The sequence below is a fragment of the Aplidium turbinatum genome, chromosome 8 (assembly GCF_918807975.1).
Source record: "Aplidium turbinatum chromosome 8, kaAplTurb1.1, whole genome shotgun sequence".
In the NCBI taxonomy this organism is placed as follows: Eukaryota; Metazoa; Chordata; class Ascidiacea; order Aplousobranchia; family Polyclinidae; genus Aplidium; species Aplidium turbinatum.
The window spans coordinates 13,721,972-13,736,415 of record NC_137479.1 but is presented as its reverse complement, the minus strand read 5'-3'; the positions used below and the strand labels follow the sequence as shown (position 1 = coordinate 13,736,415).

The 14,444-nt window shown below is 37.7% G+C and overlaps 1 protein-coding gene across 1 annotated transcript; it reads left to right on the top strand.

The window, feature by feature from the left end:
* Positions 1-252: 252 nt before the first annotated feature.
* Positions 253-13,870, top strand: LOC145775369 (bifunctional FAD diphosphatase/FAD synthase-like). Its single transcript, XM_082586656.1, has 13 exons — positions 253-407; positions 2,109-2,239; positions 2,757-2,902; positions 3,266-3,414; positions 3,514-3,573; positions 3,656-3,734; positions 9,273-9,427; positions 10,783-10,880; positions 11,301-11,416; positions 11,777-11,875; positions 12,105-12,294; positions 12,543-12,616; positions 12,816-13,870. The coding sequence occupies exons 1-13, from the start codon at positions 269-271 to the stop codon at positions 12,949-12,951; spliced, it is 1,572 nt and encodes a 523-aa protein (XP_082442782.1). The 5' UTR covers positions 253-268; the 3' UTR covers positions 12,952-13,870.
* Positions 13,871-14,444: the final 574 nt, after the last annotated feature.

Below are 14,444 nucleotides of genomic sequence, written 5' to 3'. Positions count from 1 at the left end.
ATTACTCCACCTGAGGTAATTAGCCCTCAGGCCAAGAACTGAGCTGCTTTAAAGGGAACTATTTGAGATGTGTTGCTTATTTTGATTTTTGCATTTGTAAAGTAAAATTTATGTTTAACTTTGCTATATTTACAACAATTAGAGAAGCTTTGATTTGATAGCCTACTTTAGTTTCTAAGAGAATTTCACAATAAAATTTATATTAAGCTTATAACAACAAACATTATATTTTTTTTTATCAAACAGCAGATATTCAATCGACTTTTGCATGTATAGAAGTAAAGTTAGCTCATTACTTTCATCTCCATTTGATTGGCCCACCACAGCTACGTTCCTAAGAACTACAAGTGTTCACCCAATAAAGATCACTAGCTCTATGGATAAGTCAGCTGGTATCATCATTATAGGTATATATGCCAAGGAATCAACCTGGTTATTTTTAAACACGGCGATTGTCCCATTGCTGAAAAAGATATTTTTTATCTGATTGGTTGTCAGAGTAAATGTGATTTATCACTTACATAAGTATCGGATAGTTAAGATTAACACTGAAAGAATATCGATATATCGCTCTCAGAAATAAAATTCACTTGTCTATCAGATAATGCAATTTACTGGTATATATATATATATATTTTTCAAAAAAAAGAACAATTGATGATGGCCAGTCAATGTGCTAATTGTTAGTGAATTTTAAACTCTTTCAAATGATGTGTATAACTGTACATTGTGCAATGTATATACATGTGTTGATGGTGTATACCTATCTAGTGGTGGTTTGCGTTGGCTGCTGAACCAAGCAGTAGATAAGAAATATTTACAGAATCTACATGTGTTGATGGTGTCCAGGGGTGTGCAACCTTTGTTACAGGAGGGCCAGATATGAATAACTGGGTGAAACCGCGGGCCGCACGTTTATTTAACATATGATTTCTAGTAGTTGCAGGCACAAAAGAGTAGTTTTTGTGATTCATATTATTCTTATATTAGGGGTTATCTCCTTCCAGAAATAATAAGTTAGGACGCATAAATTTCTGAAGAAAACTGCTATTCAAATTTATTGTCACACCGTCTTTAAATGAGCTCAGTGAGACGTTTGCAGCTGGCTTCTTTTTCCGACGGCTTTTTCCAAATTTACTTTAATGGAAGTGATCGCAATTCGAAGTCTATTTTCCAAGTGTTCGTCTGTCAGAACCGATCAATAGGGAGATTTCATGACGCCGGTTTTAGAAAAAAATGTTCGCACAAATACGTTGAGCCAAAAAGTGCCATTTTTGAAGCCATGGATTTTTCAAATGTGGAAAGTCATCTTAGTTGAAATGTTTTCGGTAAAAATCGCCAAGATTCATTTCTAAATAGTTTGCTTTCAAATCCGTTTTCTCTTGAAGATCAATCAGTTCAAGCTGAAAGTTGGTCAGCAAATTCAGTTTTCTTCTTAGGATGCATTCCATAGTCTCTTAAAGTTGGAAAGTGGAAAAGATTTCCTGTCTGTACGTGAGCTTTCCAAAGTCGTACTTTGTTCATAATGCCTTTTATGTGATCATACTTTTTACGTTCCAAATAATTAAATACAATGGATTAGCGGTGGCTGGTGGGAGACTTCTAAAATGGTTAACAGAAGGTGCGAAATCTACAATAATCCACTCCACAATGAATTGTTCATACGTACCAGACTAAACTGAATTATAAACACGTTTCGCGGGCCGCACACAATTCAAAATTGGCACATCTTCGCGGGCCACATAATTTTTCTTCGCGAGCCGCACGTTGCACACCCCTGGACTGTATACCTATCTAGTGGTGGTTTGCGTTGGCTGCTGAACCAAGCAGTAGATAAGAAATATTTACAGATTGAATTTGGTACAACTTGAAATGGGTTTGGTGTGACATTTTTTGGCATACAGCATTGTACCTCTCTGGCTAGATGTTTGTTCAGTATTGATATGTCTGGCTGTGTTAATATCAGTATTTCTATCCATACTGCCTCATACGAACTACATGTTGTTAAATGAAATGATATGTTCGGGAAGAATCCTATAGAAGATAAAGACTTTATATATACCGATACATAATGATTAGTAATATACAATTATCTTTGTTGTTTGTAGGTGATGAAATTCTTAAAGGGCAAACACAAGACACTAATTCCTTCTATATGTGCCAAAAGCTTTACAAGTTCGGTATTCGTGTAAAAAAAATATCCGTCATTGGTGATGATCTTGAAGTGATATCATCAGAGGTAATTTGTTGCAATTGTAATCATTTTAAAGATCATCTTGACTTATGCTAAGTATTAATAGTAAATTGTGTTTCAAATTAATCATAATTTTATTTGTCATAATGTTACAGCTATGTCTCTTATATAGTGTTCCAGTGTGTCGTATTTTGGGCATCGCTGGTCTATAGCCTACTACTAATTTTTTTTTAAATTGTGCAAGGTGTGTGATGCAACGTTCACATCTTATATAATGTTTTAGACTAGTAGTTTTTACAGAATGTTTATATTTGAATCAATTTGCTTGTTAAAACTTTGAATGTAGTGGCATCGTCTCTGTTTGATAAATAATTTGGTATGTAATTTGCGATACAATCTACATCAGTGATTGTATAGTCGCCAACAGTGTTTGATTATTAAAAAAATATTCTTCTTTTCAATGGCATAAACACTGGAGTCATGAAGCTTTATTCTTATACCTACTTGTTTTCAAATAGATGTGTATATACTTGCTATTTACATTCTTAACCTCCAAGTGTAGATTCGCAAATTTTCATCTTCATATGATTTTGTTCTGACATCTGGAGGCATTGGACCAACTCATGATGATCTTACCTTCGAAGGTGTTGCTAAGGCTTTTGATGAGCCTCTAGTTTCACATCCAACATTGAATGAACTTTGCATAAAGTATGATGATACTTTACGTTTACATTAGTTACTAATTAAGCATATATAAATAATGACTTGTCTATCACAAGCGTTTTGTTTTCGTAATTTGGAAAAAGATCTTTACATCTGTTTGAAGTTTATCTTGTAACAGTAGCAAACGTATTATACGCAGCATAGCCTAGTAGTTTCTATTCCTTAAAAATTTGAGAACTGATTGCATGGTGGATATATTGACAATAAATTAAGTTGACTGTACTTCCTTTTCCATGACCTCTTTACCATAAACAACAAATAAATCAGATTTTGATCGGAAAGTGATTGTTTTGTAAATTGTTGTAAGGCCGCAATGAAACATGTTGTATAAATGTATTTGAATTTTAGGTTTTTTGGTTCCAAAAGCGTTGATTCTCCTGAAATGAAGTTAGCTCTCATACCTTCATCTTCTGCTTTGCATTTTGGTCTTGACACTGTCAAAGGAGAACCGTTTAAATTTCCGCTTATTTCTGTTAAAAATGTTTTCATATTTCCAGGTAGGATGTGCATGCAATTGTTTCAACAGAGCAGTAAATGATATACACAATTAACTAACAGTTATCGCTGTTAAATTAATTACTAAATTTGTTGTGTAGGCATTCCTGTCCTTTTGCGGCGACTGATTGATCACTTAGGCCATCTGTTTACTACTAATGGTAAGTGATACATTTACAACGCAGTAGCCTATGTGTCTGCAAGGTGCTGTGCATGTGACACATCCATTCTTGTTCTGTGCAGGGACATTTCATTCTGAAACTCTGCTAATTAATGCTGTAGAAATGGACATCACGGATGTACTTACAAGAGGCGCAAAGAAGTGAGTGGTTGCCTTTTGTATGTGACCTACATTAACCATGGTTTGTGCTGAAAACTTTGACGAGAGTGACTTAGAGTTCTATTTGTGGCATCCATCATCATCTACTTCTTACTTTTCTGTCGTCATCAAGGCCAGATGAGGTCCTTTAGAGAGACCCCGAGCACTTTACACTTTGGTCCACTTTTCAGGTTTGATCTCTAAGTGGTCAAAACTGGTTTTGACCACTAAGCGGTTTAAACCTGGTTTTAACCGGTGAAAACTAGGTTTAACACTAGAATTACCGGGATTTTTTACACCCTAGAATTACCACAGTGTCTTATAGGACACCTTCAGTAATGCAGCGTTTTTCTGTCTAACTGCTAGTGTTTTAACTATTATTATGCATTATAAATGAAAGCAGTTTCCTAAGAAACGCATTTGCATGCAACTGGTATTGTTGAAAACTCATTTCGAACAAAAAAGCACAAGAAATAAGCACTTTATGGGACACGGTTTAGCAATCTTAGACTAGCCTACAGGTGTAAAAGAAACATAAATGAGTACACTTATGACCAGCCATATATTTAATGCATCACAGTATCATTTGCAACACCCGCTGAATTTCACAAAAACAACTTTTGAATCATTCTGCGAACACTTTCCACGGGTAGGATTTTGACACTTGGAGCACGTAAATGTCGTAGCATTGTTACAGCTTCTTCTATAGCATTTTTCTTGACCCAGGTGTCATGACAATACGGTAGTTGTGTTGTTTTGTAATTGGTGGTACAAACATTCAATCAGCTCGAGTATAAAGTCTCTTCGTGATATATGGTTTCCAGTCGACTTTATAAAAAGGGAACATGCGTTGATTGCCGCTATATCGAGATCGAGGATGTTACCCTATACAGCTACGGTAATGGCCACCTCCTGGAAACTGATCGCGTACTGTACAAACGAGCCATTTGATCAAAAACGTCGACGCCGACTTTGTTCTCATTGTAGAAACCGATCACACATGGCTTTTTGGCAGCCGTGGTAGTGTCCACATCTGGCGTAGAATGCATGGTGGATAACCAGAGGTGGACAGTAGCGCGCTACTTTTGTAGCGCCGCTACTAGCGGCGCTACCTTATTGGTAAAAGTAGCAGTAGCGGCGCTACTTTTTAGTTGGAGTAGCGGCTACAGTAGCGGCGCTATTTTTTTCCAAAGTAGCGGTAGCGAGAATGGCGCTACTTTTTTTCAGTTGCACTCCCGCTACCCGCTACTTTTAAATTTAAAGTGAGAAAATACTCGTTTGTTTGGCAACATTAGCGTGGTCAAGCAGCTATATAATCGGTTTGGTTGCAAAGTTTCGGTCTTTTGGGAATCTCGTTTTCTGGTGTGGAGCTGCGATCCTGCGATCAAGGTGACACCACCACCAGTCACGACTCCGAGGATGAATTTTTTGGTGTGTTGGCGCCATCCCGTGAAACGCCGGTGCAGAAGGAAACAGCATTTGTGGACGCCTTTTCTTCGGACAGGAGCAAGTCCTTGAGCTTTTCGAATACCGAATTAATACATCTGTTCATTAAATACAACACCCCCATTCCTTCGGTACCCGGTCAGTTGGTCGACAGGACAATTGGTCGACAGACAATTGGTCGACAAGACAGTTGGTCGACAAGACGTTACGTCGACAGAACGATTCATTTTAGGGTTAGGGTTAGTTAACTAACCTTAACCCTAACCTAACTCTAACCCTAACCCTAAAATGAATCGTCGTCGACCTAACGTCCTGTCGACCAACTGTCTTGTCGACCAATTGTCCTGTCGACCAAATGTCTGTCGACCAATCGACCGTGCACCATTCCTTCCGGGTCTGCTACTATTCGGTGAGTCCGATTCGGTGAGAGCCCTATTCGGTGATTTTTTCGAATTTTTTTTTGAAAATTATCGGGTACCGTAGCCTAATTAAGACCCCTAACCCCAAACCCCCTAACCTCAAACCCAAAAACCCAAACCCCCAAAAAACTCCCAAAACCCCCAAAAACCCAAACCCCCAAAAACCCAAACCCCCAAAAACCCCAACCCCCCAAAAACCCCAAACCCCAAAAAACCAAAAACCCCCCAAGCCCCAAAACCCCCCAACCCCCAAACACCCCCAACCCCAAACACCCCCAAACCCCAAAAACCCCCAACCCCAAAAACCCCCAACCCAAAAACCCCCAACCCAAAAACCCCCAACCCCCAACCCCTAACCCCTATAACGGCAATGATAATTAGGCTACGGCGCGCAATAATTTAAAAAAAGCTCACCGAATAGGGCTCTCACCGAAAAGGGCTCTCACCGAATAGGGAACTCACCGAATCGGACTCACCGAATCGGGCCATTCCGATTCCTTCCAGTGCTGCGGTGGCGAGAGACTTTTCTCTGTTGGAAAAGATGTGCTAAACTGCTTAAGCCAAAGGGAGCAGGACTTAGTGACTCTCACTGTGAAATGCTCGTGTTTTTGAAAGATGCGTAACAATAAATTTCCCTTAGAATGTGTTTTCTATAGCGACGTTAAAATGACAGTGTAAACGAATGATAATATTCGTTTTCAAGGTCATTTTTGCGTCACTAGGGACTTGAAGAGTGTTTCCTAATGTCACTTTGGACAAAAGTAGCGGAAGAAGTAGCGGTAGCGCACGCTACTTTGGTCCGAGTAGCGGTAGCGGGTAGCGCGCTACTTTTGTAAATTAGTAGCGGGTAGCGGTAGCGCGCGCTACTTTGGTCCAAGTAGCGGTAGCGGGTAGCGTGCTACTTTAAAAGTAGCGGGTGCCCACCTCTGTGGATAACAGACATACTGTTGTTTAGCTTTTGGTTGGTATTTTACATAGGTACTATAGTGTGTGAAATGTAAACGTAAAAACCTTGCTGTGCCTGTGTTACAAATCAAAGACTTGCTGTTGCGTCATAATGAGTTAGTTTCGACATGCAGCTAGTGATAGCAAAAGAGATTTAGATTTAAAATAAGGTTATTAAGCCTATACAGTGCAAAATATTTTCTGGTGTCCTATAGGACACCGTGGTAATTCTAGGGTGTAAAATCAACAATGTGGTATAATTTGTTGAAAAAATATTCTTGGAATTCGGGCAACACGGTAACATTATGTCAACTAAATTTTGTTAAAAGTCAAGAAATTTCAGAAGAAAAGCTCTTAATCCGAAGCGGCAATTGCAGATTAAAGAAGACCCGGTGTCCTATAGGACACCTTGGTAATTCTAGTGTTAAACCGGTCAAAACCCAGGAAAATATTTTTATGTAGTGAATGGTCGGGCGGTCGGCTACCTGGGCTATGGGCTATTTAGGAAATATAAAAGCAGTTGTGAGTTGTGACCATTTTGATATGCAGGCCTCGAAATAGCTGGCGGCCATGGTCGCCTGAACTTTCATTAATGGCCGCCAATACCGACCTGTCAGGCAGCAACAGATGGCTGCCTGTAAAATTCGTACGAAAGATTATATTTATCTTGGATTTTTCTCTTGTTTCAGCGCCGCCAAAAACAAGACATCAAACAGCGTTAAGACTACTACCTTAATTAGTTACATGTCGTGCTACGTCTTATGTGCTACGCAACGGAGGGCAAATGTTGCGCAAATTTTATGGCAAAATTGATGGCAAATGTTTTTCATAAAAAAAAATTGTTGGAATAAATTCTTGTACTTCAGTTGGCTATGCAAATGGTTCATCGTTCTACCAAGCATTTTTTGGTTCATCAGAAACTTATTTTTAGAATTTGAATTTTCTCAATAATTAAAATAACCAACTAATTGAAATGTCAAAAATAAACAGAGAAATTGAATATTTTTTGTTCCAAATCCAGCGTTTAGGTTATTGTTGATCAAAACAAAATATAGTTGAACATCATTACTAAACATGGAGGGTAATATTTTTAATTCAATTGAAAAGCAACATGATTCATACACTAAAGGGGTTTTGACCAGTAATAGGTGGTCAAAACTGCCCGGTTTAAACCAGGTTTTAACCGGGCGGTTTAAACCGATCAACCCTGTGATGTGTAAATTAATTAACATCATAGATCACATACTGAAAAGTTTGGTTGTTCATCAGGATCATTATCTTTTCTAGCAGTGGTTGCAACGTTCATCTGATGAATGACAACTTGTATGTTTCTGCTTTTACTTTCGCATTCATCAGATGAACGTTACAACTACTGCTGGAAACGATAGATTGCACACGGCGTTTATGTTTTACTATTCGGGAGTTCGAAAAAATGATTTCCACTGCAAGAAATGATGTTGAGACGGTTACATCACAAAGTAAAAACAGTCACAACAGGTTATGATTTAATTGACAACGCGTACCAGATATGACACTCCTCTGGCAATGAAATGCCTGTTGAGTTTAGATTGCATGATTTGATAAGCAAGGCTTTGTTAATTTTTTGTTTCAAATTTGGAAAAACGTTAACAATTTTAAAATTGATATTATTTATTTTTTTTATATAACATCAACAAATAACGATCATAGTTCAGTGCCATTGACTATAACCTACATTTTTCAATAAGATTCTTAAAGGGTTTGCAAATTCGAGTTCTACCGAGGCCACCGGTTGGCGGCCTCGGTTCTACTGACCATCTGAAAAATTGAAGAGCGTGAGTTCAAAACCTATCTAATCTCTTTCATCGGTCAAGAGTCTTGACGTTTTGTCAATAACATACCCAGATTTATCCAACAAGCAAACCATGCTTAACAAGTGCCATAAGAGTAGGAGGCATTTAGGTTTATCCAATTTTCTTTGTTTGAACCTTTGTTTCCTTTGCCACTTCCAGGGTTGAAGGACTTTGCTCACCAACTGCGCCATTTATTCATCTAATGTTAATAATGAAAAAGTGTTATTATTAAAGATCACATATTGAATTGTCAGTTGTGCGTAAACAGTAAATTTACTTTAAAGTTTTTTGAAATCGTTTGCAAGTGTTCGACACAAAAGTTCACGTAGTTTCACTTATGAAACATGTTTGGACATTTACCCTTTGTACAAGTAATTTTTCGTCTTTTAATTACTCGACTCGTTGCACTGTGTAATCCAGCTTTTATTTCATGTAAGCAAAATAAGCAGTTTGTTCAATTGTTCATATCAGACCATATATTTGTTATACTGCATGTTTCTCAAGTATTTCTTATACAACGTAATATTTTCTTTTAGGCATAAAAAGGGCTATACGTGTTGCCGAAAACGTTTGCTTTAATTTGTTTTTGTTATAATGTTTAATGATGTAGTGTTGCTCAGCTATGTCTGTCTATAAGTGGTCAATTTAAAAAAAATAAATCTGTTACAAAAAGTTTTTGTAGTATGCCTCTTGATACCTTAAGCATGTCCTCATTTGGTTTAATGATTAATTCACCCACGATCGTAAAACGCAGATTGTATGCCAAAATGATTTATTGCCCAATAAAACTCATTATCAAACGGATGAAAGTTATGGCTTTCACGTTGCCTCAACGTTGCTAGACGGTAAATTCTCGGTGCGATTGCAGATGCTTTCGTATCACATCGTAATGATTTTAGATTCAAGGATGCAGGGGTTACCATTGGTTCCTACCCTGATTGGAGCAACAATTACTACAAAGTGAAAGTAGCCGTCGAATCAGTTAACGAAGACGCAACACAAGCTGCTGTAAATTTTCTAAGGTCAAATCTTCAAAAATCCCTCCTAGTTGATAGTAAGTTACCACAGTCTTGATGCTGCCGAGTGTCATTGTGTCGCATTTAACCAACCCCAGCTGTCAAGTGTTACCTTTTAAAACGTACGTAACAAAACGATTAGAATTTTGATTTGATCGTCAGCTTTTTGTAAGCCTTATTCATGGTCAGGTTTATACAGTTTCGACCCAGACGGCAACATCTGCAGGCCTCGAATTTTGTACTTTTTTCCGGCGGTCAAGCGTGTCCTACCGGACTGGCCCTTTCAGCGGACATTTAATATCTCAACCGGACATATTTTTTACATGTATATAGATTTTGCACAAAATCACACTACATTATTGTGTAGTCGTGTTTGTAGAAGAAGATTTTCTACAACAGAATAACTCCGCAATGGTTGATGGCTTAATTAACCGACCCTGAAGTATACTGGAGCAGATTGCTTGCAAATAGATCAGTGCGTTAACGACAGTCGTTTAATGACGCAATGAACACAATTGAAAACAACAATCCAAATTTCCTTATTACAAAAGCAACTACGATCACTTATTCCGTGGTTTTCGCGTTATAGAATCGTTGTGCCAAGCGATTACTGCCGGCGCGGGGTTGTAAATGTCCATGTCAGGACCGTCCAGACAAATGCGCATTAGTGACTCAATAGTATTAGTGTTAACTAACTAACACAATAGTGTTAGTCTAACACCCTCCCTTATGTGCAGAAATTCTATTTCTATCAGTATCAGCGTGAATAAGGTCGCCACATTCGCCTAAGCACGTGCGGAACCCAGAGACTTGCTTCTCTGTGACGTTTCTTTTTAACAAACTATCAATGTAACGCAATAATCCTCATTGTTAAAATTAGAATACATATCCTGCCGAAAAGTTCAGACAACTTTATTTCAAGGCAACATTGCAAGGCGTTGGAATGATGTAAAAATGGCTACTTTTGCCATCAGCTCGTTAACCACGCCACTCTAATGTGATCTTTAAAGCAATTGCCTGTACTATTATTGTTTCAGCTCCGTATTTGTTCGCGTTAAACAAACAATATTGTAACAATTCAAATTTAAAATATAGTTTTGCTGCATTAGCTCTATTTTTGTCAAGAATTTTGCGGCGGTCATTTATGACCGACCAATGAGTCTGCTTCGGCTGACATTCGAAGTCATTCCGGAGGTCATGACCGCCGGAATTTCGAGGCCTGAATTCTGTCTTTTTCACATTGATTGAACGTCTGCACGTTGAATCAATGTGAAAATGTTGCCGTGAAAATGTGAAAGTGTGTGTGAAAATGTTGCCATGTTGCCGTCTGGAGAGAATAATAAAAGTAGTAACATTTTCTAAGACGTCCAGTATTTTTGTTTTTACTTTACAGATTTCATTGATAATCCGATTGCCTTGAAAGGCGAGGACGTATATGGAGACACAATGAAGCGCAATTTTCCACTTTTGTATCAAAAAATCTTGCGATCTGTAAGTGAACAATGCAACAACTACTGTAGTGAAATTTTTGCAACAGCTTTGCAATATTTAATTAAGCATGCAATTATGTATGGGTTTTAGTATGTTTTAATTTGAGAATGTTTGGCAAAATATAAAGTAGTTCGTGGCATTACACGTTGGTTTTCCGTATACAAAACAAAAAACTGATAAAGTCACGTCCGATTTTAAAAGAAATGATAGTCCAATGGAAGGATATATCCAATTGTCCATGCCCTGGAAAAATGATACATATGTTCCAATCTTTACTTAGGTAATAAGTGATTGTAACATGATATGAGGTACTTCCGCTTTTCAAAGAATGTATTTGTTGGACAATTAATGGACATGAATGAATGAAAACTAAATAGAACTTTTTGTTTTGTTTTTGTGCGTTCCCCCTTTTGCATTCAGACACAAATATTAGAAGAAGCGTTCACGAAGTACCCGGATGAAGCCATTTGTATTGGATTCAACGGTGGAAAGGATTGTGCTGCTCTTCTTCACCTCTGCTATGCTGCTACCTGCAGGTTGGTCTTGCAGAAGCAGATTTTTTCACACAAATGCGGTAAAAAGTGTGCTTCCAAAATATTGCATACCTGTAATGGGCAATAGTGTTTGGTCCTAGGACGTTGTGGAGACAATCTTAATTAACAGAATGAGTGTCATGCTCAACAAGAGTGGGTGGGACTTTCGATATTCTTTCAAAACATGAAGAAAGATAAATACGGAACTTACGAATAACAATAATTGTTATTACTCTTTCCGGCTTCAACTTTTTCTTCGAAATTAGTCTAATTTTCAACTTTTTGTAGAGTTCTTGCAATTTATGCAAATATTAGTTTGAGAAAATCTAGGAAAGAAACTTGTTTGTTCTTTTCACAATCTAGGTTGTATCCTGGGACAAAGAAAAAGCATCGAGTCATTTACATCAAAGATAAGTATCCCTTTGAGGAACTGGAAGGCTTTATGCTCGAATCTATTGAAAGGTATTGGTTTGAAATTAATAGAACAGAAAGGAGTTTGTTTTGCTTTGAAAAATGAAGTATAATTTTGACATTAACATGTGTTATTGAAATAGTGAAGTCAAACACTTTTGAATTTCGAAGTTAATTCTGAGAGAATTTGGTATTTTTATCATCACGCTAGGAAAAAAATTCTTGGCTACACTGTTGATCAAATTGGTCTGGGTATTGTCATTGCTTCATTTTCGTTCAGATATAACTTGACGTGCACGACGTTAGAAGGTGACATGAAAATTGCTTTGGAACAATTCCACAAGGAAAGTCCGAACATTAAAGCGGTTGTCATGGGAACGCGTTGCACAGATCCTTATTCTAAAAATTTGACCGAGTTTGCACAAACAGATAGCGACTGGCCTCCGTTCATGCGGGTCAACCCAATTTTGGTGGGTATTTATTTTAACAAAATCACCTGTTCCTGCGCCTCGTTGTTTTCTAAAACTGTTTTGCTTGCAGCAACAAATCGATGACTGAAATTTTGATAAATGGAAATTCTCACACGTATCATTACGCGACTTTGTAGATAAGGTGTAGTTTATTCTATTTTGAGCTTCCAGTGTTTACTTATGTATATCGTGTTCTTTATACGGGCGTTTTGATCAGAGAGCTATTTAAGATTCCATACTTTTTACAGGACTGGACTTACCATGATATTTGGACTTTTATCAGAACGTTGTATCTTCCCTATTGCGTGCTTTACGATAGAGGGTAAGTCGCATCAAATTTATTTACCCTGATCTCCACCAAAAATCACTTGACTACAATCACTGTCGTTATACACAAACGAGTACACATAACACTTACAACGATATGCAGTAAAAGTTTTATGTAGTCTGTGATGTAAGCCTATACTCAATTGCTTCAAGTCGATAACGGACATGCAATGTCAAAGTGCTATTGTGTTTAGGTACACTAGTTTGGGAAGCAGGGAAAAGACTTTTAGAAACGAGAAACTGGTGACTACTGACAAACTCGGAAATATGCGATACGCCCCAGCATACACTTTGAAAGACCAAGATTTTGAGCGAAATGGTCGCCTGTGATGAGTGCTGCTGTAGCATGTTGTGTAAGCCTGTGATGGCCAGCAGAGATGTACGGATTTTAGAATTTAAAACAAACCTACTTCCAGATTTCAACTTAACATCCAAGTCCAAATTATAAGCATTGTAAAATCCAAATCCGACAATAAAAAAGTATTATAAGTGGAAATGTATGTGGAGGCCATCTGCCAGCAGTGGCATGACTGCTTGATGATGAATACCGTACGTCTAAAAGAAACTCACGGTACGGTACCATGAAGACAAAAGCTCGTATATCAATACAAAATAAAGAGCAATCATTTTTTGATAATAATTTATAGGAAGACATAAACTAATATCTAAATTAGCAGAAATCCACATCCGGACACTAACATCAAATCCGGCAGGATGTAAATCCAAATCCATCTCTGATGGCCAGTCACATCTGGGAAAGCAGTAGCCTAAGAAATTTGGTAAAATTCTTTCTATCTGCCTTTTCTGACCCTTGCTTTGTTGCATGTGTGTTCTAGCCTGTTGGATAATTGTTCCATTGTTAGTTGTGTAAGCTATGTTTAAAAGTTTAATTTTTGCATCGTTTAGTTCATTATTCAAGATATGCAATTAATATGCTGAAACTGTGACCTAGCACATAACAAATGCAATAAAAATTTAAAGCCTTGCGAAGATTTAGGTCAGATCGTTTTGTCTGCCACTATTTGTGGGCTGTTGCAAACTAATTTTTTCAAAGTGAAAAAAGTTTGGGCTACTTTTAAAATAACCCATTCTGTATATTTGTTCCATCGCGCTATACCTCAATAAAAAAATCTGAGAAAATTGTATACCATTCGTCATATTATGAAATGACTCAGTTCAATGCAAGGAATAAATTTGGCCTCACCGTTCCAGTGCTCAGCATTGTTTTTGTGTAAAGGGTTAGTGTAAGTTCGAGTTTAACGAAAATAAAGCTTAATGCAAATTGTTACTTGATATTGATTTTGGGCTGTTCAAAGATGAAATAAAGTCTTGTCATTGCTCTACGCTCTACCTCATGTAACTCAGTTTTGATCTCTAAGTTCATAACCGAGAACGTTTGCTCACACAAATGTGTTGAACCGCAGAAGCTCAACATTTTCTTTGCAAAGTTTTGCATTTCTGGAAATGTGTTTTTATCCAGCTGCTGGTAAGAAGGCACGAGGAAAAGACGTTGCTCGGCCGTGAAGCGAATGCAGTGAAGCTCAATTAGCTGCAGGTGAGCGGAGTCTCATCAGGGTCCAAGCAGAAAGAAGTAGTGAATAGCAATGAGTTGTTCAATTTCGGAAAAATCCCGAAAGCGGTCGTTGAATCCGCTAGCAAGGGATATCAGGATTCAGGACTGCTGCATGTTTTTATGTTTCAACGCACGCAATGCCAACAGTAACATCTCACAAAGCTGAAAAATATGTTGTGCAGGGCTTTGTTTGTAACAAATGTTTCTGCTATCTTCATTTGTTTGGAACTGATATGGTATGGCTTCTCTG